Source organism: Stegostoma tigrinum, chromosome 7 (assembly GCF_030684315.1).
Source record: "Stegostoma tigrinum isolate sSteTig4 chromosome 7, sSteTig4.hap1, whole genome shotgun sequence".
Taxonomy (NCBI): Eukaryota; Metazoa; Chordata; class Chondrichthyes; order Orectolobiformes; family Stegostomatidae; genus Stegostoma; species Stegostoma tigrinum.
The window spans coordinates 21,428,324-21,455,661 of NC_081360.1; the positions used below are offsets into that span (position 1 = coordinate 21,428,324).

Genomic DNA, 27,338 nt, shown 5'->3' on the forward strand with positions numbered 1-27,338 from the left:
CTTTATTTTTTCTCTTTCTTAATTATATATCTAATTTCTTAATAAAATTAATTCTGAAATCATCGCAACTATCCGGTTGGGCAGTGAATTCAAGTTAATAATTTGTTACAGTAAAAAAAACTTATCTATTCTCTTGTTCTTTTTGTCAAATAGGATTGGGGAAGTGTACTTTCATGGATTGAGAATTGGTTAAGACATTAAGCAGAGTGTGGGAGAAAAAATGGATCATTCTCAGGATGGTAGGCTGTTACAAGATGGGTGTTATAAGGCTCCATGCCAGGTCAAAAGCAATTCATAATCTATATAAATGATTCATATGTGAACTAATTGGAATTAATCCAAATTTGCTGATGGCAAACGGGGGGAATGGAACCTGTGTGGAGAATACAAGAAGGTTTCAAGAAGTCTTGGGCAGACTATGTGAATGGACTAGAACATGGCAGTCAGAAAACAATTACAATAAATATGAAGTGTGGTAGAAGAAAGAAGACAGAAATTCCATAAATCACTAAAGTAAGTATGCAGGTGCAGCAAGACAGTAGGAAACTGAATAGCATATTGGTCTTCATCACAAGGGAATTGAGTACAGATGTCAAAATGTCTTGCTGAAGTTGTATAAAACCTTCACCTGGAGTGTTGTATACAGTTTTAGTCGCCTTATCTAATGAGGGATTATAATTGTCATAGACAGAGTGCAGTGGAGTTTCACCAGATTAATCCTTGGGAATGGCAGGAATGATTTATGAAGAACTTAGATCTATAGCCCCAAGAGTTTTGAAGAATGAGGTAACCAGTGGCTCATGATTCAAAAACCAGGAAATCCTAATCTCAGGATGAGGAAGTCATTTAAGGCTGAAGAGGAATTTCTTCACACAAAGGGTGCTGAATCTTTGGAATTCTCTATCCTGTGGAAGCTGCCTAAGTACGTACGTGACAAATCGATAAATTTCTGAAAACTAATGATATCAAGGCATATAGTGATAGTGAGGGGAAAATGACAGAGGGAAATGATTAACTGTGATCTAATTAGGCTCAATGGCCTAAACTTGTTCCTAACTTGCAATGATCCTAAATTGCATTTTCTGGTTAAACATTCAACTGCATTAGGAAAGGGAACATCATGTAGAACTTCTGCTTCTGAACTCCTTGCAGAAACCGGGACTAGAAATGCATTTCTTGGGAAACTGATTTAGGTCAGAATCAATCAGCAGTATTCCCCCTTCTTAGCCACGTGTGAATGACAGACTAATTCTTGTAATCTACACTTATGCATTGATTATGCTTTTTCAGTATTACAGTTGAGAGTGGGCCTGAATGTCATTATGTAATTTGTACTGAAAGCATCATAGGAAAAATGAAGAGCCGAGCAATTATTTAATTCTTGTCTTGGTCTCACTTGCCACAACTGTTGAAATTGGATAAAAGTGTTACATTGAACAGTGTCTTTTAGCAAGTATCTTTTGTCCTCCTGAATAAAAGCAAATAATGAGAAGAAATATAGCTCAATGCATTAATAAAAATGGACATCTCAACTTTCAAGGAATACTTAACACAAAATTGTTTCAATTAGCACAAGAGACAGTGAGTGTTACAAGTGAGTAAAATGCTATAGAAGACCCATGTTTCATAAACTAGGTTTAAACTCTAGTAGGCTTAAGAGATACATTTGTATCTGACTTGTTCAATCACATTAAGTGAAGTGGTAAGACTTTTATCAGGAAAAATAGCACACAAGGTATATAAAAATCTGAAACAATGTATTTGACAAAGGCAATAAATATTTATTTAAACTTATACAAATTCGTACTTCAGGCATGCAATATATAAATGGCTTATATACAATTTTCAAAGAAAGAGTGACTGTATCTCAAAATACAATCCCAAAATACCAGAAAAAAATTCCAACCCCATTCTATATTAGTGGAATTAGAACTATCCTAGATATAATCAGTTTCCAAGACGATGCGGGATGGAACAAAGTATGAGCCAAAATGGAAAATACAAGAGAGTTTGGAAATTGAATGCAATCCATCTGGATTAGGTTTTCATTTCTACTCCTGCCACCACTACTGAATCTCAAAAGTTTGCTAATTTTCAACTCTGTTTAGAGGAATTAGAATACATCAACAGAATTTTTTCCACTGTTACAGGGTTTATTTTCTTTTGTTTAGTAACATTACATGAAAAGACAGTTTTACATAAAGTACAGTAAAGTTTTAGATTAATTTTTTAAAGTAATATTATTAAGAAAACACTTGTTTCAATAAATCCATTGACAATCACCGCTGCGATGCAGAGATACTTAGCACAGGAAAACCCTTTAAATACCTAGTTACTTTTCAGTAAGGTTTCAAGCCCCAGAATACAAGCTATGTGGGGACATTCAAAGCCACTACAGAACCCACTGAAGTATTGCAAAACAGACGTCATTCTGGCACATATCTTTCCTCTGTCAGTCTCACCAGCTTCAATATAGCCAAGATCAACCTTTGCATTACTATTTGCTGGAAATTAAGCCTCTCGTGGATAACTGAACAGCATGTGAATCAACAAATGCTTTTTTTTAAACCTACACATAAACACTTATGACCACCCAGTTTGGTGATGTTTTAAATACGACAGTTGTCATCTTCGGGATGCCTTAGAAATGAGATAAACTTTGAACCATATTTTATTATTTCCAACTTCCAAAGTATCCCTGTACCACGATGACTTCTCCAAACTCTATCTATCTACCAAAGGAGGTATTTCTTTCATAAAATAACGATTAATTAAAAGCACTGTCTTCCTCGGTGATATGTTTAAAAGAGAAGGCATTTAAATGTAAAGAATATGTTTATTTTGCCTTGAAACAGGAAAAGACCCATGTAAATAATGTAGTCAGTGGATTACTCTTGGGCTAGTTGCCAATGTGCTCAGCAGCATTTTCACTATGTAATCGTGCTACTTGAATGTCAACTATGGCCCTTGTCCAACTCTGCACTTTTGGAAAAAAAAAGAAATTTGTGCTGTTGTGGTAGCATCAATACCACTACTTTGGAATAATACTCCTTGCTCGCTGCAACCAGCCAAAATTTAGTTGATTTTTTTCTGACAGATCCACAAAGTAGCCAGCAGTGGAGTGGTGATGGGAAAAAGCCAAGATGCTAGCTCTGTTTTTTTGTCAAGCACAAACAGCAGTGTATTCTTCCAAATAGGCAACATTTTGAGCCACATTTTCTTCTTTGAATCAATGAACGATTTCTGACAGAAGAAAAACTACACAGAGTACTGCATCTTCCCCAAGAGTACAATTCCCTTTCTAAACAGTGACTAATGATAACATCATTAAAGAACGATGAACTGGTGTAATTCAGCAAAATGGACATTTCCAATCTATATTAATTCAGAATTCCTTACATTTTTCTTTCAAATAAATGAGCTAATCATGCTTCTATGTAAAGGTAATTGGGATTTTTTATTAACCAGAAAACATAATTGGGCAGTTTGGTTTTGTAGAGAGAGGTATAGAAGGCAACACATTCTCAAATTACTTCTTCAGCTTCAAAATCATTAACAATTATTATTTTTTGTGAAACTTCCCACAATCCACATTTTTAAAAATAGACAGTTATTTAGATTCTTGACAGTTATTTATTAATTCATGAACTTTTAACTGCTGTACCTTAGCATTAGCAATCTGTTATTAAGGTGAAAGCTCACATTTGTATAAATTGCTGTTGCTTTCTCAGTAGGCTTGATAGCCACAAACAGCATTGAAACATACAGCACAGAGGAAGTCACGTATGGCACATCATATCCATGACAACTTTCTGAAGAAGATATTCGAAAATTTTCCTACCCTTGCCCGCTAGCACTGAAACCTTTCTCCATTTCTCTTTGTGAGCCTATTTTCTATTGAGTGAAAAACTGGGGCAAACATCATGGCACACAAGTACAAGTGCATGGTGCAGCTTACAAAATTATGAAGTGAAGGAATGGTAGTTAAGATAGTGATTCCAGAATCAGTTATCTCAGCACCTGTGTGCATAGAGGCACCAATGGATATTAGTATGGCCACAGAGTCACTGCTCTCTGAAAGAATAATCATGAAATACAATGATCAGAATAGAACTAAATCAAAAACGCATCTTAAACAGCTGGCTGCTCTCAGCAGGAGTAAGGGCACAAATTGGTTCCAGGCTATTTTTGGTGGTGGGGTGGGCGTGTTGAGAGATGGAGGAAGGCAGGGAGAAATAAACCAGAAATCACTGTCCTGGTAATTTTTCAATTTCCCTCACAAAGCACAATTTTGTCCATATTATTGATAACACGGAAATTAGTCGTGATGTCTCATTCAGTTCAGTCACTCTCCATCATCCATCTGCCAGAGATCACAATAGAACAGCAGTCACTTTGGAATTATGACAGGATAACTGGGGTACATTGGAATCATAAGACAAGATATATCTATGACTCAGGAAAGAAGACTGAAGGAAATCAAATAAACCGAAAAGAAAACCCAAAGTCTGTGATTCGTGAAATGAATGTGGTTGAAAATAGGGACAACAAAAGGAAAAGTAAATCAGGAAGCCTAAAGGACTGCTTGACAAAGAAAAGCAAAATTGGAAACAGACCTTGTGCTGTCCTCTGCAATGTAAGGTCATGAGCTAAAGGAAAGAGCTTTGGTTCGAAAACTGAAAGAGGACAAATGCTTTTTTTGATAACATTAATTTCAGTGCCTCACCTCAAAAAGAGGAAAATAAATTGGTATACAAGTACACAGACAGCACAGCTGCAAACCTCAATTTTGAAAAGTGTATTAGGACTACAACTGAGTGGATAAAAGACAGCAACAGATATGAGATATTAAATTATAAAGGTCATTCCAAGCAAGTGATAATATGTGATCCAGTACTTGCAGGGAATGTATTTCAGAAAGCTACAAAGATCTTAAGATCCCCTTCCTTAAGTTCCAAAGGAGCATTACACTGGAGTCAACGTGTTAACCGTTTCTCAGTCCACAATTGATTAGATTAGATTCCCTACAGTGTGGAAACAGGCCATTCGGCCCAACAAGTCCACACCGCCCCTTGAAGCATCCCACCCAGACCCCTTCACCTATAATCCACACACCCCTGAACACTACGGGCAATTTAGCATGGCCAATCCACCTAACCTGCACATCTTTGGACTGTGGGAGGAAACCGGAGCCCCCGGAGGAAACCCACGCAGACACGGGGAGAACGTGCAAACTGCACACAGACAGTCGCCCAAGGCTGGAATTGAACCTGGGTCCCTGGAGCTGAGAGGCAGCAGTGCTAACCACAGGTTCTTTGGCATTTTTTGTTTTCATTTCAGATCTCCAACATTCACAGGAATCTTAATAAAAACAAAGTACTGTGGATGGAATCTTCTGCTCCTGAAGGGAGCATGTTTGGAAGCACTTAGTTGTGGTAGTGACTTACCTAATTCCCATCATTTTCTTGTCTCTCCCAAGATTATGTTCTGGTCAGGAAGGTCCATAGTGAACCTTGCAGTCCTGCTGTCAGTTGAAGCCATTAAGTGGCCAATTAAGGATAACTTAAGAGGCTTAGCCTTACATCAGTGGACCTGACAGGTCAACTGCTCTTGTGGTATAGCTGAATGCAAGCACCATCTGCATCTCTTGCTGGGCAGGACACCTCTCTGCCAGATCATGATTCTGGCAGAAAGCCTAGTCTTGGTCTTGCCCCTGTCTGATCAGCATGTGGTTCAGCAGGACTTTCCTGGAAGAGGTAGTGGAGGTGTCTCAGGATCTCCAGACAGCTGACAAGATCCTTCCAACAAGAGTCAACACTGCAAATGGTATTAATTGCTGGGAGACCTAAAGTGAGCAATCACCTTTGGGAGGTGATTACAGTTACATGTGTCAAGTCCTTTTCAACTGACACTGTTACAAGTCAGAAAGCAATGGGTTTGGGAGATACTCTGTAGTTCAAAAAGAAGAAATAGATGAGATCTCATATGGAGCTAGTTTAAAAATGCTAACTTTGAATATTCTATTCACATAGTGGAAAATCAGTGACGAGGAATTAACAAATTATCTGACATCCATTCTGATAGAAATAATTTCAGGAAGGCTGACTGGCCACTGAGGATATACTACTTTAATAAGTGACAATGAGAGAAGGAAATAAAAAAGGACTTTATTGATCAATTACAGCTAGCATATGTTGCCTAGTTTGAACAATTATCCCAGTGTAATGATTGTAAGGTCAACCAGGTGAATCTCAGAGTATGAGTTCCCAGATTGGGGATTTAATCTACTCCAGTCAGGGAGTTCTGGCTGACATAAATAGGGTGAATGGCCAAGATACAGATACTCTGGTACCTCACTCTGAATGAGGCAGTGAAGCACAATCCTGAAGAAACTTGTTTGTATGTCATCTTTGAGTTGAAGTAGCATTTTCCCCATCATGCCTTTGTTCAGGAAGCTTGGCTCATTTGACCTTGCTGTCAAGGATGGGCACATGACATTGTGGCAGATGGAAAACAGGTGATTCTCCTGATGGCCTGTGGAGCTACACGTTTTCCTGTCCTCAGGAACCTAACGTTCCCTGAGGCACCTGATACTAAAACCTTTCAAGAATTGACAGATATAATTAAGGAATTTTATGACCCCAAGCATTCTCTAATTCTGAGATGCTATTATTTTTACTTGCAGTGAAAGAAGCAGGGGAATCTGCATTGGGATTTTTGACTAGGTTAAGACAGCTGACAGAGCTTGTATCTTCAGATAAACCTTTGATGAGATGCTCAGAGACTGTCAGTCTGGTATGCGAGATTAATGATGTAATTATTCAAAAATACCTACTAGTTGAAGGCCAACTGAACATCAAACAGCTGGCTTTATTACTGGAAAATGTGGAAAGTGGAGCTTATGAGTTGCAGGGTATTCCGATCGAAGTGGACACCTTCGCCAGTCTGATTGAGCTTGGGACACACCCCTTGCGAGCAGGCAACTGCAAAACTCACTCAGGACGTATGCTGAACAAAGGGGCTCTAGGTCAGCCTACAGCACCCCAAAACAAAGCCAAGCCTCGGCCAAATAGTTAAAATTTTCATCAGGTTGGCAAACCATTGTAATTGTTGCTGGTACGCAGACTAGAGATGGCTAAACAATCCCAAAAGACCTAAATAAAAATCAAAAGAAACGTGGATGCTGTAAATCAAAACAAAAACAGAAATTTCTGGAAAAACTCAACGGATCGAGTAGCATCCGTGAACTGAAATCAGAGTTAACGTTTTGGGCCCAGTGACACTTCACCAAAACTAATAACAGTTCTGAGGAAGGGTCACTTGACTCAAAACATTAACTTTGATTTCTCTCCATAAATGCTGCTAGATATGCTGAGCTTTTCTAAATTTCACCTAAATTGAGCAAGATAACTCATAGGCTGGTATCCGGGAGAGTATCGAAGAAAGTTCTTACCTTGCAAATTCGAGCTACATCTGATTTGGAACATGTAAATTGCTTAGCAACATCACGATCAGAACAATCAAGATACGTGTCCAGTTAACTGGTCACCTGGTTAAAACGAACGTTGACGCCGACATGGCCGTATCAATGATTGCAGAACCAGCCTTTATCAGAATTCGTTCTGTACTCCAGGCCATAACTTTGTCTTAAGACTTCAACTAGGCTGAGAGCCTGTACCAGGGAGCCTTTACAGAATAAGGGTACAACCTTTGTTGTGATCTCATATGAAAGGCAGCTGATTCAGTTACCAGTGACTCTAGCAAAAGGCTTGGACCTAAACTTGACAAGGTGAAACTGACTGAGAGATTTACCTATATTGGCTCAACATTTTTCAGTTAGAAAATGGCTGCCTGAGTGAAGTCCTAATTAAGTGCCCTAAAGTTTTCCAGGGAGGTCTGGGGACAGTCAGTGGAGCCATGGCCACCATGCAAGTTGACCAGGAAGCAATTCCACAATTCTGCAAGACACGCCCAGTGCCATGTGCCTTATGGGCAAAAGTAGAGGTGCAAATCACAAGGTGGGAAAGAGAAGGAATCATCAAACCAGTCCTACTTGCAGAATGAGCAGCCCTGGTGATACTGGTTTTGAAGCCCAATGGATCTTCCTTTGTGGGGATTTTAAATGGTAAAGGGCTTTTCACAGCTGTATAAATACCAAATCCCTTGGATATAGGATGTACAAGCAAAGCTGGCAAGGATGCTGTCCTTCACAAAGCTGAACATGAGCCACACTTACTTGCAATTGTGTTTTAGGCCAGGTTTCCCAGAAGTACATGACAATGATTACCCATAAGGGCTTGTACCAATCTGAGACTGCAACCTGGGGAATCATCAGCCTGTCCAATTTTCCAGCAGACAATAGAGAACATTTTGCAAGGCTTACCTCAGACTGCCATTTACCGCAATGATGTCCCAACAGGGAAAACTAATAAGGAACACTTACAGTAGTTTTAAGGCATTTTTCCAACGCAGATGTACACCTGAGAAGGGAAAAATGTGTGTTCTAGGCACCCAGGTGACCTAGGCTACAGAGTCGATTGGACCGGGTTATATCCATTGGAAGATAAAGTGAGGGCAATCAAAAGTGCACCGACTCCCACATCTGTCCAGGAGCTTAAGTCATTTCTTGGGCTGGTAAATTATTATGGAAAGTTCTTATGTAACTTGGCATCCATTCTGGCACTTTTCTATCAGCTATGGGGGAAAAAAAAGAGTCTGCCTTGGAAATGGTCGCATAGACAAGTCCTAGTTTTCAATGAGCTTAAGAAATAGATATTAATCTGTAAGGAGTTGGCACACTATGATCCCAAGGAAGGTCTGGTATCAACACGCAATACCTCAGGGCAGTATTAACTCATTGGTAGCCTAATGAAGAGCAGTACCCAATAGCTTATGCAAAGTATAAATATACCACAATAGGCAAAGAAGGATTGACAGTCATTTTTAGGATCAGTAAGTTCCACCAATACCTTTTATGGAGGTAAATTTGGAATAATGGTGGACCACAAACCCCTGCTAGGTCTCCTTAAAAAGGACAAGGTAGTGCCACCCGTTGCTTTGGGCCACATTGAGCAGTGGGTTCTAATATTTGGTGCTTATAACCACAAATTAGAATACTGTCTGGGAGGTCAAGCAGTGAATGTGCATGCGTTGAGCTGTCTCTCACTGGCAGATACACGACATGTATGACCTCTAACTGACGAGTCTGTAATGGCATTAAATTTTCTGGACACTCCCATTCACAGGTGACAATATCAGACTTTGGAAATAGAAAGGTCCAGTTGTTTCAGTTTTGAAGTTGTGGGTGGGATTAAATGCCATTAGGAATTCCATTACTCTAATGCCGGACACCAGACTCTGTCAAGTGAGACAGACAGTTTGACAAAGGGGACAAAGTGCGCTGTATCACTGAATCAGGAAATGACCCTGAATGAGTAAGAGGCATGGTCGATGTAAGATCAGGACAGGTGACATTTAAATTTTGAGTAGGTGTAATGGTCCTGAACAACTAAGTGGTCCACATGAAAGCCACAAATTCACAACAGTACAGAAGCAAAATGTGCACTGCCTCTCGTAACATTCAGAAATGCTGCTGGAACACATGGATTCACCCTGTCGAGTTCTCTGACTCAGAGGTGGACACAATGGAAGCAGCCATCTTGACACCTTTGCTGCTGGAAGACAACTGAAATTCTACCAAGGCTTTCTTGCTGCAAGTGGGCTTCCATGCATACTAAATGCCGAGTTAGAGGAACATGACCCAGTGCTGAAACGCTCCAGGCAGGTCTCCTAGAAAAAGCACTGGCTTATGCCTTTGACTGGGGAGAGGGAATGCAGTAATTGTAAAGAGGAAACCAACTGAACCTCACAGAATGAGTTCCTTGATTTGGGGCTGTTTATCTGTTCCAGTCAGGGAGCCCTGGCTGACATATAAAAAGGATGAGTGTCAGAGAAACAGAGAGTTTGGTACCAGACTATGAATGAGGCAGTACCAAAGACAGAGACGATTCAAGTGTAAATAAAGGGAGACTTGGTGATGGGATACCGGCCTCTGGGGAGTTACTTCACTCAGGGTTTACATTGAATACTCTCAGATTTAGTTCTCAAGTTGTTTCCTTTTGCAATAACCTTGCGTTTCAAAACTTTCATTTTGACAGCATTTTTTCTCTCTCATTTGTTCACAAATCATGGGCAACACTGGCAGGGTCAGTTCTAATTGATCACTTCCAAAGCCCTTCTGAATGCTTGCTAGGCAATTTCAGACGGGAATTAAGAGCCAACAATATTTTAGGCAGATGGGATTTTTAAAAAAATTCATTCATGGGATGTGGGCATCTTGGGCTAGACCAGTATTTATTGCCATGGAGAAGATGGAGCTGAGCTGCCTTTTTGAACTGGTGCAGTCCTTGGGGGTAGGGATACCCATGGTGCCATCAGGAAGAGAATTCCAGAATTTTGATTTGGTAACAGTGAAGATGTATTTTCAAGTCAGGATTGTGTTCATGTGGCATCTGTGAAAAAAAAATCCTTCTAGCTGGTAGAGGTCGCATGTTTGAGAGATGCTGTTGCAGGAGCCGTGGTGAGTTGCTGCAGTGTATTTTGATTTGTGTATCTTGTAGATTGTGCCACTACATTGATGAAGGGAGAATGAGGTGCCAATCAAGTAGGAGGCTTGGTTCTGGATGTTGGCGCTGGAGAATGAGGTGCCAATCAAGTAGGAGGCTTGGTTCTGGATGTTGGCGCTGAATTCATCCAAGTGGGAAGTATTTCATTACGCTCCTGAATGGTGCATTATAGGTGCCAGTCAGGCATTTGGGGGCTAGAGGTGAGTTACTCACAGCAGAATTCCTAGGCTCTAGTCTGCCCATGCAACCACTGTATTTGTATGTGCCATTCAATTCACTCCCTTGTTAATAGTAACCCCCAAGATGTTGGTTGTGGGGGATTCAGCTAATAGGAATATCATTAAACATCAAGGAGACAATAGTTAGATTTTCTTTGTTAGAGATGGTCATTCATACCACACAAGTGTCAGGCACTGTCCTTGGATAGGAATGGGTTCTATTCTTGAGTATGTTTGGAAGCAGATTTGTTAACAAACCAGAGCACAGTGCAGTACAATATAGAACAGCCATTCGTAACTATGAGCAAATGTTGGATCTTAATTTTTTTTTGAATTCATTCAAGGGCCACGGGCTAGGCTAACATTTATTGCCCATCCCTAATTGCCCAGAGGGCAGTTAAAAATCAATCATATTGCTGTCGCTCTAGATCACATATGGGTCAGACCAGGTAAGTAAGGGTGGCAGTTTCCTTTCCTAAAGGACATTAGTGAAGCAGGTTGGTTTTTTTCATCAAACAACAATGGATTCTGGCCATCATTGGACTCTTAATTCCAGATTTTTTTTATTGAATTCAAATTCCATCATCTGCCATGACAGGATTAGAACTTGGGTTTTCAGGACATTACCTGGGTCTCTTGATTAACAGTTTAGCAATAATACCATTAAGCCAGCAACTCCCCCCATATTAATATTAACACACCATAGTACAGGATCTGTTTTATACGTATGAGTATCCATGAGTCAGACGTTCATAAATCAAGGACTACTTGCACTTGCCATTTATCAGCCCAAGCCTGGATATTATCCAGATTTTGCTGCAGATGTTCACAGACTTTCGTGGACTGCTTCAGTATTTAAGGAGTCACAAATGCTGGGCAATCGATTGTGAACGTTCCCACTTCTGAGCTTACGGAGTAAGGAAGGCTACTGAGGAAGTAGCTCATGGTTAGGCCTACGTAACTGCCCTGAGGCTGACATGATTAACCTCTAAAAATTACAACAGTTACCTTCCTTTTATTCTAGATGCAAGTCCAACCAGCAAAAAGATTCTCTGATGTATCAAGGGCAGTCACTTACAGCTCACCTCTAGAGATTACTTTGTTTTCATGCATACATCAAAGCTACTACGAGAACATGAGCTGAGCAGCCATAGTGTAACACAGAATGAATAGATTACTCCTTTGCAAATGGTGCTGGAGGCACTATCAATGGTCCATTCCATCTCTGTGCTTATGTTTGAGAAAAGACCTATGAATAGTAATTGGTCAGTGGATTTGTTCTGTTGTTTGTGGATAGGACGTAGCTGGCCAATTGTTGGATAGATGTTACTGTTGTACCTGTATTAGAACAGCTTGCTAAATGAGGAGTTAGAAAAACAGGATCTTAAAGTACCAGATACATTTTTACGACAATCTGGTAATTACAGTTGCCATTACTGATGCCAAATTTTCATATTTCACATTTTATTTAATGAACTGCTTATATTCCCCAGCTGTCATGATGAAATTATTGGTCCAGGCTTTTGGATTCCTCATGCAGTAACACATGCATTCTGCTGGTTTTCCTTATGAATCAGCCCTTCATTTGTATTTTTGAAAGAATTGGACAGTATGGCCAGGACATGAAGTAGATTTATTCAACTGTTACTGCCACTGTCAAGTTTATGTTAAATGCAAGGTAAAGCTCTTCTTTTTATATTCTTCAACACTGTCTCCAATGAATCAGTAACTTTACTGTTTCACTATGAGTCATCCCTCTGGATTCTGTGATAAATTAGGGATGAACTATGTTTTGTGCCTTTTGTTATAGCTCACGTTCCCTGCCAAAAATCCTTGTGTTGTGCTCACAGCAACAAAATAGGCTTTTATAAGCAAGTAGCACTGTGAGCCCAACTTGAGCCCTTATGTGCCATGAACAGCATAGCTGTGGTGTCAATTTCTGGATAGCTTACGGAATGCCAACCATGTTTACAATTTCTTTTTCAATGAAATAATATAGCACGGAAGGATGGCCATGCACATCCCACCTCTTTAAAAGTGTTATCTATTTTTAGACACCATCTCTGGGTTTTTCTTTGTGGCTATGCATTTTCTCCTTGCCAAATAAACATTCAATAGGCTTTTGAAAGTTATGATGCAATGTCCTTCCATCATGCTTTCAGCAGTGCATTTCAGATCACTACACACTTCCTAAGAAAGCCAAAAATGTTATCAGAATAATGGATAGAGACTAAAACTATTTAGTAGCCAAGTTTACAGTTAAAATAAAGCACAGCAGCAACACAAAAAACTGAAGATAGATTAATATGAAAACAAAATTTGAATCTACCACAGGCCAATACATTTTAAGTTGCAATTGTTCATTGTCAGATTTAGTAGTCTTCTGTAAAACCTCACGATATAATACTGCCAGTGGGCAAACAAAGTCCAAGCTCCAGGTACAATGAAAGCCATGAGAAACAGCACTGAACTTTATGGACCAGGAACTTTCAGATTACCAGCAAAGCCTGAGACAGAGAATTTTAGACTTGAGATAGGACTTTAATATCTGAGAATTAATAATATTCCTGCAAACTATTTTTTGGATAGAAAAGACCTGTCCAAAAAGGAATGGCCTAACCTAAACTGGAAAGAGACCAACATTTTGGTAGGGATATTTGCTCATTCCATGAAGGGGGACTTTATAGTGATGGAGGGGGACTGGAGGAAATTAAAGTAGCAGTGTAAACAGAAGGATTGATGGGGAAGGTACTGAATGTGAGGAGAGCACGTCAATTTGAAAAGGAAGATGACACAGTCAGAGTATGTAGTAACTCTGAAGAACTATACTGCAATCATTTCAATGCAGGGGGTCTTAGAGATAAGGCTCTGAACTCAGGCCTTGTTTAAGAACATGGGTTACAGAAATTTGGCTCAGAAATGGACAAAACTTAGCAACCCGGTGTTCTGGGTTTTAGATGCTACAGGATGTACAGAAAAGGAGGAAAGAAGAGTTGCGGGGGGGGGGGTTGTTTTTGATTAAGAAATACATTACTGCTCTAACTAGGGAAGGTATTTCTGAAAAAACGTCCAGTAAAATGACATGGGTACAAATAAGAAAAGAACGATCACTTTGTGACTGCACTATAGACCTCCCAATAGTAAGAGAGAAACAAATGTGTAGGGAGATCTCAGATATATGTAAGCATAATAAGGTTGCAATAATAGAGATTTTAATTTTCCAAACATTGACTGGGGCTACCGCAGCGTTAAAGGTGAAGAATTTGCCAAATGCATCCAGGAAAATTTTCTTTATCAATATGTGGATGCTCTTCTGTAATGTGAACTGTTTTTAAAACATCAACGTTTATTTCTCTACATTTCCTAGACTCCATTTCTTTCTCCACTGTAAAGACTAACATAAAATATTCATTTAGTATCTCTCCCATCTCCTGCGTTCAACAGAGATGACCTCTTTGATTTTTAAGAGGCCCTATCCTCTATCTAGTCACCCTCTTGCTCTTAATGTACTTGTAGAATCTTTTTGGAGTATCCTTATCTGCCAATGCTCTCTCAAAAGAGGAGCAAAACTGGACCTTCTTTTGGTAAATAAGAGAGACCAGGTGACTGAAGTAAGTGGGGGAACACTTTGGGTCTAGTGATCATAATTCTATTAGCTTCAAAAATGCTTATGGTAAAGGATAAGCCTTTCATAAAAGTTAAAGTTTTTAATTCAATTAAGGAAAATTTTAGTGATAAAAGAACTTTCAAAAGTTGATTGAAGTTGACTGTTTGCAGGTAAAAGAACTTTTGGCAAGTGGGAAGTGTTCAAGAGTGGGACAAGAGTTCAAAGGCATTGTATTCCTGTTAGAGTGAGTGGTAAGGCTGGTAAGATTAAGGAACAATGGATGAATAAAGACATTGAGGTTCTAGTCAAGAATAAAAGAGAATCTTATTTTAGATATAAACTGGAATATTGTGTCCAGTTCTGGTCACCCAGTTATAGGAAGGATATTAGCACACTGGAGAGGGTTCAGAAGAGATTTACTAGGGTGTTGCCTGGTATGAAAGGTTTGAGTTATAAAGAAAGGATGAGATTTTTTTTCACTGGAGCATAGGAGGCAGACAGACAGCCTGGTAGAATTTCATAAAATAATGAGGTATAGGTGCAGTTAATGGTAGTTGTCTTTGCCCTAGAATGGGGGATTTCAAGACTAGGAGTCACCTTTTTAATTTAAGGACAGAGATTTAAGAAAGACATAAAAAGGTAAACTTTTTTTTAAACAGAGGGTGGTTTGCATGTGGAATGAAGTTCCTGAGGAAGGGGTGGATGTGGGTACAATTACAACATTTAAAAGATATTTGAATAAGTACATGAATAGGAAAAGTTTGGAGGGATATGGGCCAGGAGCAGGCAGGTGAGACTAGTTTAGTTTGGGATTATGTTCAGCATGGGCTGGTTGAACCAAAGGGTCTGTTTTAGTGTTGTATGACTCTATAACTGAGTGATCAGACTATTTTGTTTATTCAATGGCCTGTTAATCCATTGTTCACATTTCATCAACCTTTATAACTTCTATTTTTGGACATAAGCACAGGCATAAACGAAGAAAGATGAATTAGGACAGCCAATTCGAATTGAAAATGCTAGCTGATCACACCAGTTTTGTGTCTTGATCAAAAGTGGAAAAACAACTCTTACTAACTTCACTCCTCCTCTCTATTTAATTCTCAGCTCCCTTCCCTCTCCCGATTTCTGAAGAGGAGTCCTGACCCGAAATGACAATTTTCCTGCTCACCTAATGCTGCCTGGCCTACTGTGATCTTCCAATACCATACTGTGTAATCTCTTAGACATACATTTTGCTAAAATTTTATTTCAACAACAGATAGATTAATCTATAGTATAGCAAAATGCAGAAATATCCTCATTTTATGCCTGTTAAGACAACAGACATATGCTTGGAGTTAGATGGGAGCCCCAAGTTCATTTTTCTATGAGTATGCAGAGTCTTTACAGTTAGCTTTCCTTGACTTTAATCTTGGTTTAATTAGAAATTAACTTCTAAGGAGTAATGATAGTATTCTAATCTATCACTCTGATATGTCTCTGAACACAATTTTGTTAAAAGGTCAAGTTTGTTTAATTTGAAAAGTAACAATAATTTGTATATTAATATCAGCTATATTATGAGATGACTATGACAGAAATGTGAAGTGAGATCATCTCAATCACTGCACAGCCAGAGATGGTTAAATGGCTACCAGCAAATCCTAGGGTCCAGGTTTCAGCACAAGTGTTAGTAGGTCTTTGACTTCCAACATCACTTATATTGCCCAGATCATAGTTATTGTAATTGAGACAGAAATCCAATAAATAAATCCGATAGTGACTCACGGGAACACCTTAAACCAAAAATATAACTATTACATCCTAAGCAAAAATAAGTAGGTAGAGTAGGAACTGCCTATGCTGGAGAATCTGAGATAACACAGTGTGAAGCTGGGTGAATCTGGCCTGTGTTCATCCAGCTTCACACCAAAAATAAATAGGACGAGATTTGATCCTGGGATATCACAATGACCTGGCAAATTTATAATTGGCAGGCATTACTTTGTAGTAGTAACTAAATGTGATATGGTTTCCATCTTTTCAAGTAAACCAATGGATTCTTATGCTAATCCTTAATTGCACATTCAGCATTAGATCATACACCAACTACCAATTTCTTACCGTAGCAACCATCCTATAGCTTGAGGTGAAATGAAATGTTACCTCAAACTATTACTCCTTTCTCACCTACATCTTTAACATGACAAACTCATGCTAGCACTAAACTAAAGATCACCAGCTTCTGAAAAGTTCAGATCCTTACACTTACAATTCTACAGATTGTTGACATGGGCTTTTTTCCAGCATCCCTGCTATTTTCAAACAAAAAAGATGAAATACTCCATATTAATTATCTGCTTTTACTTTATATTTTTTCCCTCTTTCTATGCTCAACCGCAGTACTTTCCTGATCAACATCATGAGGCATTATTAAATCACATGTCATCCTAGAATCTGTAGCATAGAAAAGGAGGAAGGAAAGAAAGTTGGGCAATAAGAAGCCTAAAAGTTAGTGCATGAGGAAAGAAGGTGCACACATTCCAATTTTCTGAACTCCGTCCCTATTTTCATTACTCTGAACCTCCCACTCCTGTATTTCTCACAGCACCCATCACCCCAAAGGAGAAATTCAAAGTATCGGAGATTGCAAAGGAGAAAATAGAAGGTTTCTGGAGATTTAGGATTTGTGTCAAGTATAAGGCCAGCAAAAAGCTCACTTGTGTGGATTATTCAGTGGCTTGATTTGGAAGTCTTTAATTAATATGAGTCTCTACATATCAGATGTTTGAGTTGGCTGTAGAAACGTCAGTGAAAACATGATCATATTATTGTTACTAATCAGATACACTTACCCGTACCAAAATCTTGGGTCATTTGGAATGGAATGATTTATCGCCCTGTGTGCCGCAGCTTTCTTTTTATTCAGAACAAACTCCTGAAGTCTTAATTTCACTTCTGTACTTGCTACTGCACCTAAGAAATACATGCAGATAAACATAAATCAGGTTATCACAAGGTTCAAAATTTTAGAACAAGCAGATTATTGTAGCAAGTGTTCTCCAGCAAAGTGGGTGCTTTAACTACTTTCATAAATAAGATTGATAACTCCATAGCCCAATAGCCTACAAGCTCACTGTAATGGAATAATTACAATCCACGCAAGTTCAGATTGAGAGATTCATTCATTCATTCAAATAAAATTTGCGCTACCAAATTCACTTCCTCCTAGGGAACCCCAGCAACCACAGCCTGCTCCCTAGTCACAGGATCTAACTTCCTCTAATTCATTGACTCCAGAGTTTTCGTTGTCATCTACCTCACTCAAAATATCGGCCTAACTTTTAGTCACAATTTGCATCAAAAAGTAACTGTTCACGAAGTAGCCAAATATCTCAATATATCTAGCTGCCAATGTTTTCTTAGTGAATTAGGAGATCTACACGTTCAATTCTTAGAACTGCAACTTCCATTGCCTCACTGCTGCTGGCAGAACATAACTACACACTTTTCACAGGGTTATGATGGTCTTGAGAAGGGAAGGGGCAAAGGATATTAGTTGCTGAATCGGGTTTCCATTAAATCAATCTTCAAGTGTCCATCTGAAACCAATGGCCAAGAGTAGCCGAATGCACAAGAAAATACCATCTGGTACCAAAAGAATTAGATCTTTATCATTTAGTTTGCCACTTTTATTCTACTGTATCGCTTTATTGACTTTTGCAGTAGATATCTCAGAGTGAGAGCATCCTTCAGGAAGATATTCACTAATGAATGCACTCTAAGACACAGGGGCGATAATTACAGGCTTTAGGATATTTGAACTAAGGTAAAATTCCTCAATTTTATACTTGTCCATGCTTCAGACTTGGTCTCATTCATGGAAACCACGACAAACCACAGGAAGAGGCAGGTTGTCTGACTGGCATCCATAACAAGAACCTCTAGATAACTGACTTAAGCTGCAGCAAAACACCAACAGCTAAAATAGCACTGGCTACTGGTAGCTCATGCAGTGAATAATTTGGAGCCACAACTGTGTGCAGTGTGAAACAGCAACCAGGTTTCAATTACTGACCAACTATACTGTAGGTAGGGATCATGTAGAATAGCTGTAGCAGAGAGAAGAAAGCATAGCAGTGAGTGTCAGCATAATGAATATTATTATGCAAACATACAAGAATCTATACAGACATACACAATTAAAACAAACATTAGAAACATCATATGTTAAGTAAAATCTTGACTAAAAAGCTTCTCTCAGGTGTTCTGCCTGGGCGTCAGAATAGAAATGTCAGCAAATGTAAACACATGATATAAAAGAGGTAATAACAGCATAAAATCATAAATAGCGTAACAGATAGCAAAGGGCAGTGATGAACAATTGTATGTCATAACAGAGGAAATCAAACAGTGGTGTCCCCTAGCAATAGATATTTTGATCACTAGCGTTTTTGATACATTAATCACCTGAATTTGGACATAATTTCAATGTTTACAGATGACACAAAGACTGACACTGACATTGTTTACTACATTTCCAATGATAGTAACAGGCTTCAAGACAGCTCAGATAGGTGGGAATTGGCAGGCACATGATAGTGCAGGCAGAACACATGAATTGATGCATCTTCAAAAGAAAACAATTTAGAAGAGGCACTTTAAATCAATTCATTCAATTTTAAGCCTGGTGCAGCTACCGAGAACTAGGTCAGTTTTTTTTTGAGAGGTGTCTTGGTGTGCTGAAATAGCAATAAAAAATGATCTTTAGTTTTATCTATAAAGGGATAGAGTACAAAAAGAGTTATGGTAAGCCCTTATACATCAGTAGTTACGTCTCAGCTAGAATCTGGTATTCTCTTCTGAGCACCAGTCTTTTGGAAGAATGGCAAGGTCTTGGAGATAGGCACAGGAAATATTCCAGAATTGAAGAATGAAGGATTTCAGATGTGTGGATAGACTGAAGATGCTGGAATTATTCACCTTTTACTGGGGTTTTGCTTGTGGTTCCTATCATAATTTAATCTCACCATTACTTGATTCTATATCTCTTTATAGTCTTGGTCCACATGTGGACAGAATAGCTGAACTCTATATCTCCCTCTGATATCATGACAGCATTTGGAAAACTGGAATCTAACACTCATCTGAACAAATGTAACTCTAACAATACTTAAGCTCAACACTATCCAGGACAAAACAACCTGCTTGAGCCACATCCCATCCACTATCTTAACATGCACTCCTTCCAGCAAGTGGCAGCAGTATCCTTTTTTGAAAAGAGGTATTGTAGCAGCTTGAAGTTCCTTTGACAGCACCCTCTAAAGCCCTTGACCACAGGCTACTTGTGAGAACAAGGGCAGCAAGTGTGTGAAAACAAGGTCCCTGCAAGTTACATACCATTCTCATTTGAAACTATATTGCTGATTCTTCACAGTCACTGGGTCAAAATCCTAGAACATTCCTCCAATAGCACAGAGATTATCTGTCCCATATGAACAACAGAAGCTCAAGGTAAGAGCTCTCCTCTCCTCCCAAAGGACAAATGGACAAGCAATAAATGCCGACCTTTTACATCCATATGCCATAAACAAATGGTCTGAAGGTTTTGTCTATTGAGTAATCCAAACTGAGGCAGGCTCAGTGCCTCTCGCTCATCCAAAATGAATACTCTTTTAACTGACACTACTGTACTTATTTAAGAGAGTTATGCATGGCTTATGCCTGGAAATTGTACTCAGCATGAGATAAGAATATCCAGTTGTAGGGGAACATTAAGAGCCTGCATTTTTGTTGTGATGCTGCCTCTTTAGCCAATGGTCTTTGAGGTTAATGTAGTGGATCCACTGCTTCAGTCAAAATATTCCTGTAATCACATCCCGAGTCTTGCATATCCCAGATCAACGTTTCCCATTTCATTTCCTCTTTCAGCATATCTATTGTTATGGACCAGTCAAAACCACATCAAAACAATATTAAGACAATCTAGAACGTAACATACTTTCTTATCTTAAAGATAAGTGAAAAATGTTGTTTTCTGGATGCAATTTGATTGGTCAAACTACTGGACTTGAAACAAAACCCTTTATTCATACATTATAAACAAAATACAGATAAAAAACTGGCTTAACTGTATTGAAATTCTTAAAATTAATTTTATATATATATATAGACCACTACTAATTAACTGTTCCAACCTAATACATGCCATAATCACACCCTTGGCAAAGGCAAATTCAGTAAAACTGATTGTCTCACAAGCAATTCTAATAGTAGGAAGAGAACCCCAACTTTTAGCTCTAACAGGAATAACAGCTTCCACTTCTAGCTACAAGACCCTAACTACTGCTACTCTAAGTTGAAGCTTTAAAAAAAACTGGTTCTGTTAATAAACCCTCACATGCTGTTTACTTTATTGGTTTTGGAGCAATCTTCTCATCACCTATATCAACCATTTGTCATTTTTTAAAGAAGGACAAAACACACCTCTCACAAGCACCTTCTTTATATTAAAAAAGGATTAATGTGCAAAGATGGCTTCATTTTTCAAAACCTTTAGTCTTGTGCGTTTAGTACACTACAATACAGTTCCATTACAGTGGCTCTAAGCATACAAACATTTACCAGTTCAGTCCAGCTTATCCTGCCACCAACAGTTTCTTTCATCAAAATTTCAAAAACACATCAGTAATTACATTCTCTTGTTTCCCCCACGTGTATAATATTCAAACTGGTTGCAATAATAAGCTCCATCTCAACTGTCTGGAAATCTTATCCTTAAATACTTCCAAAAATGATTATCAGTGTTTATGTAATTGTCTCATCCCATTACCAGCAATATAAATGTTAAACAGTTGCAACACCAATACAAGACACAAGGTTTCCTTCTCAATCACGGTTTATTCCTGTTGATGAGCATTTAATTTTCTGGGAAAATACCAAATAGGTCTTTCTATCTTCTCACTGCCCTCTTGCAAGAGTACAGCACCGACACCCACATCACCTACATAATTCGCAAAGCCATTCAGGCGGCCATCTAAGTGTGGCTAAAAGTGGGGCAGTGGTTAACACAGCTTTCAGGCTGTGAAATGCCTTTTGACATTCCACTGTACATGAACATTTTCTGCACTTCTTCAACAAGACAGTCAGTGAAGCAACTGCACTGCTAAAATTTGGTACAGACATCTGATGAAAACCACTCACCCCTGGAATTGTAGTGCTTCTCTCTTCAATGATATTGGAAATTCCCCAGTAGCCTTTGTTTTCCCATCCTGTAGGGACAGCTTTTCATGTCCAATGATATGGCCCAGGAGCATGATATGTGCTTTTGTGAATTCACTCAGGTTTATCATCAAGCCTGCCTCCCGAAGTTGATTAACAATTCTGATAAACGCTACACATGATCTGTCCATGTGTGACTAAAAATGATCACATTGTCCATATACACCACACAATTGGGTAATCCAGAAATGACTTTATTGGTTAATCTTTCAAATGTGGCTGGTGCATTTTTTCATATCAAATGGCATGACTTTAAACCAGTATAGTCCATTCGGTGTTGAAAGCCAAAATTTCCTTTGCTCTTTCAGATAAAGGTACCTTTATAAAATTATCCTCTCAGCTAGTCGAATTTAGAAATCTAAGTTGCTTGTCCCACTTTCTCAATACAGTCTTCCAAATGTGGAACAGAATATGAATCGGATTTTGTAACTATATTGATTTCACTGTAGTCCACACAATCATTGGATACCATCTGGTTTTGGCACTATTACTATGGGGGACTTCCACTTGCTGAAACTCACTTTGATTATATTGTCTTCGAGCATGTGTTCAATCTCTTTTTAAACCTGTGCAAACTTGAGATGGGTAATTCTATAAGGATATCACTTAATTGGAACAGCATTTCCAAATGTGTCTCAGGAGCAATTAGATTAGTAATTTCCAGCTTATACCCATATATCTCCCCATATGACTGTCATAACTTGCAGGACATTTTGATTTTCCTCTTGAAAGTAAGTCAATTTATCCCAATTTGAGAACTTCCTCAGTGTCCAATTTAATTTGAGGAATGGTCAAACTAGAACCATCTGAACTTGTTCTTTACTCCGTGTTGTAGCCACTAACATGTTCTCCTTTTATTTTCCTTCCCTATCAAATTATCTTTTGAGCATATTCACACGACAGACTCCGATTTCTTCTTATCTGGCATTCTTATCTGATAAGTCACGTCACTCAATTTCCTTTTGATTTGATAAGGCCTGCTAAACTTCATCTTTAGAAGTTCACCTACCACTGGGAGTAACACTAACACATTACCTCCTAGCAAAATTACAAATTTTTGATTACTTGTCTGCTTCCTGTTTCATCACATGCTGTGCTAATATCAAATGCTGCCTAACAAACTGCTCTATTTAATCTTACCCTAAAATTTGACACACAGTCCAAATATGCAGTCTCTGAACTCTGACACACTAATTTCTCCTTAATTTTAGAGGTCCTCTCACGTCGTGCACAAAAACCAATTAAAATGCACTGAATTTAATGATTCATTTGGTACAGCCCTAATTGAAAAACGCATAAATAGAATCCCTTTATCCCAATCTTGTGGATAGTCTTCACTATAAGCCCGCAACATGGCCCTCAAAGTTTGATGCCACTGTTCTAGTGTTCCCTACGATTCTGGATGGTATGTAAATTTGAATGGTTTTATATTCTAAGCTATCCATAATTTCCTTGCATAATTTTGATGTAAAATTTGACCCTTGATCAAATTGTACCTCTGTGGTTAGTCCATATCTAGTTTTAAAAAAAACTGATTAACTCTTCTACAATCTTTATAGTCATGATACTGTGTAATGGAATGGCCCTTCAAAATCTCGTAGATACATTCACTGTTGTCAACAAATACGGATTTCCATTTATTGCTTTATGTAGAGGTCCTACGCAGTCAATTAAGACTCTTGTAATAGGTTCCTCAAATATGGGAATGGATATTAAGGGTGCTGAGTTTATCACTGCTAAGGTTTTCCAATTGCCTGATGTGTATGACAAAATTCAACCACATTCTTGTGTAGTCCAGGCCAATACAAATATTTTGGCTGGAGTTTTTCTCACTCCCAAATGAATTCCTACTGCTAATTCATGTGCTTCCCACAACACCACCTTCCTATAACCCACCGGTAATATTTGAACTTCTGCCCATTTCTCATCCGCCTGAACGTCTGATGGTTTCCATTTCCTCATCAAGACATTATGGTAACATTCTGGGATACACTCAGATTTTTCTTCTGTATATGATGTTTGATACAACTGCTTTATTTTTCATCTTGGTGGTAATTCAGCTAATTTCTGAGCTAAAAATATCTCTTTATCCTCCATGTTCTTGTTTGTTCTCAAACCTTTATTAAACATAATCTCTGACAATTGAACTTCAACTCTTAACTTTACTCTTGGATTTCTCCTCCTATTTCTACCTGTGGTTTTGTGACCTTGTTACCACAGAGTCAAGAAATTTCCTGTACCATCTTAGTTGTCTGATTTTCCACTGGCTGTTCAACCACAGAAGGCATCACACCCATCAGTGATTGAGCTACGTCTTTGCCAAGGATAAACTGTATTTTGCGAACTGTGAATTTTTCGATTACTCTTACCACACTTTTCACCAGACTCTCCAACCTCACTTTACATTGTAGAGCATTTGCGCTTCTCACCATGAATTCCACGCAATACCACATTTTCTGACAATACTCCTTCTGCATTACATACCTTCTGACCTCTCCAACAAAAACTGATTTGCTCCCTTACCTCCTAAAATCTTAATTTCTGTACATATTTCTCCTGACATACATAAGTAAACCTTACCCATACAAGTAAATTCTTTAAAGAGATTGATCACTTTCTTCTCAACTAATCCCTGACTAGGGTGTAACTTCGTTTGCAGGTTTTTAGCTCCTACTGTGCTTTCATTTATTAATTCAACAAAACCTACTGGCCAATTCTGCTTTTCTACATCCATCTTTCCACTGCTTTTTATAAATCACCAACGCTGAGACTTCGTATGGCCTATATTAATACAGTGAAAACACCAGAGATTTTATACTTCTCCCTCCCCACATCACCCACCATCCCAACCCCCTCAACCAAGGGTTACCTTTGGTAACCTATTTTCAGTTAGATATCCTTTTCCCCCAGCGCCTGAGGATTTCTCGTCTCCAATTTCTATCCCTCTCAGATTAAAATTGATGGTGGAAGCCAAACTTTGATTCATGAACCAACTCATAATCATCTGCCATTTCTGCTGCTAATCTTGCAGTAGAGGTGGAAGGCAGATTTAACCCTCTGCTATTCCGTGAGTTCTCAACTTCAGGAAATGAATTTTGAAATCCTCCAAAGTAACTGTCTCCCTGAGAGTGTCAAACATTTGACCTATTTTCAATGCCCTTATCCACATATCAAAAGTACTTTGTTTGACCATTTTAAACTTTATGTACATTTAACCAGGTTCCCTTCTTAAATTCCTAATATGTTATCTGTAGGCTTCTGGTACTAGCTTGTATGCCTTTAAAATGTCTTTTCTCACCTCCTCATACTCCCCAGATACCTTCTCTCAGTGATGCAAATACCTCACAGTCTCTATCTACCAGCTTTGTTTGGATCAACAATACCCACATGGTCACCAGCTATTTGATTTGTTTAGCCACTTCTTGCAAAATGAAAAAGGCTTCTACATGCTTCTCACTGAACACAAACAACACTTGGACATATTTAAACGGATCCCCACCAGGTCTTTGGCTACGAGAGGATTGCCCTTCATCACTGCGGTCAGCACTACTTCTGCCTTCCACCTCTACTTCTGCCATTTTAAGTAGACTCAGTCTTCAGTTCCAACCCTCGAAGTTCAAAAGCTTTCTTTCTCCTGCAAGGGCCATTCTTTTATGTTATTTTTCCTCTGCTTTTATTTCTAATTCAAATTGTTTCATGTTCAAGTTGCTTCATTGGCAACTGAACTTTAGCCATTTCCACCAATTGGAAATGTCAAGCTATTGCTGCAATTACCTCTTTTCACACAAAAGCAATGCCAAATCCAGCTTCTCTGTCAAGTCCAAAAACTTTGCCTTGCTCACTTGCTGCAAAATTCCTGAAGTGACATTTTCCAATCCCGGGGAACTCTTTAATGATTGAAAGAACAGCAACTATACAAGGCACACCCTATTTAAATCAACTGAATTCAACATCCAAAAGAGAACACAAACATTCACCATTCACTGCCATTGAAGCCAATAATCCTAAACCCAACCTGGAATTAGAGATTTTGAACTTGACAAGAACCCCCATTTTGTGCTTTTTTAAAAAAAAGACTAGATTGAACTTCCTCAAAATATATTAATAAGATAATCTATATCCTAACTTATTCTTATTTTAAAGCTAAGTGTAAGGCGTTGTGTTCCAGACACAAGTCAAGTGGTAAACTACTAGGCTTGAAACAAAACTCACTTCATTCATACACTATAATTAAAATACAAAATAAAAATAAAAGAAAATTGGCCTAACTGAAACACCACCAAAATACTTCACAAAATTATATATTAATCACTATTTATTAACTGTTACAACATAGTAACATCTCACTCACAGCCTTGGCAAAGGCAAATTCAGTAAAATGGATTGTCTCACATACAATTCTAGCAGAAGGAAGAGAAGTCAAGCTTTTAGATGTAACAGAGAGAGGAATAAGAGCTTCTACATCCAGCTTCAAGACAACAACAATAGCTACTGAAAGCTTAAACAAAAAAGATTCCTGATTCTAGAGCAGCTTGATCTCACCCAGTCAGGCTGCCTCTATTGTTCCAACCTTTCTAAAAATAGCTCAGCCCTTTCAAGCTGTTTACTTTACTGGCTTTGGAGCAGACTGCTCAACAACTCTGTTTTAACCTTTCTTCATTTAATAAAAAGGAGAAAGTAGACCTCTTGAAGCCGTAGTATTGTCAAGCTATCTATAAACGTATGTTGCACATGTGGCGTCTGAAGTCCCCTGTTGCTAATAACCATAAACTGTCTTGCAGCTTTACTGAGCTGCAACCTCTGCTTACTGCTTTAGCTATGTTGAAACGGGAGCAATTGATGCAATTTAGATAAGCAATAACTGGAGGAAATTTGCAAATATTTTTCTTTAATTACTGCTCAGAAAATAGTTAATAACTGTCTGCAAATCATTATGAAGTGTTCCAGTATTACTGCCAGATAAAACTTTAATTAAAAAATAAAGCAAACTCGAAAGTTTGCTGTGTTTTTATACAAATTTTATATACACTCCACAGATATCATTTTCAGAAAATCAGACCTTGAGCGGCACGGTGGCTCAGTGGTTAGCACTGCAGCCTCACAGCGCCAGGGACCCGGGTTCAATTCCCACCCTCGGCAACTGTCTGTGTGGAGTTTGCACATTCTCCCCGTGTCTGCGTGGGTTTTCTCCGGGTGCTCCGGTTTCCTCCCACAGTCCAAAGATGTGCAGGCTAGGTGGATCGGCCATGCTAAATTGCCCATAGTGTTCAGGGGTGTGTGAGTTATAGGCGAATGGGGATGGGTGGGATGCTTCAAGGGGCGGTGTGGACTTGTTGGGCCGAAGAGCCTGTTTCCACACTGTAGGGAATCTAATCTAATCTAATCTTTTCAAATATGTCCGTTAATTTTATCTGTTGGGGATGAGAAAAAAACCTCACAGAAAAGTTTGGAGTTTTGACACTGAACATATAAATATTCAAGCTAGTTTCAAGTGCCTCAACCACTTCCGATTCTCAAGGTTCATTCTAAGTTTAATCTACACTGTAAGGGAAAGATCAGCCCTTATTACTAACTTTGACACAACTGCACAAACTAGTTTACTATATTTAGATAGGAGGAAACAGT

At 38.7% G+C, this 27,338-nt stretch overlaps 1 protein-coding gene across 10 annotated transcripts in view; it reads right to left on the reverse strand.

The window, feature by feature from the left end:
- Positions 1-27,338, reverse strand: part of hdac4 (histone deacetylase 4) — a 532,576-nt gene that overhangs the window by 164,500 nt on the left and 340,738 nt on the right. For all 10 annotated transcript variants that reach the window (XM_059647103.1, XM_059647104.1, XM_059647105.1 and 7 more), the window contains one exon: positions 17,288-17,408. In XM_059647103.1, the coding sequence (XP_059503086.1) occupies positions 17,288-17,408 (121 nt within the window). The remainder of the gene's footprint in view (positions 1-17,287; positions 17,409-27,338) is intronic.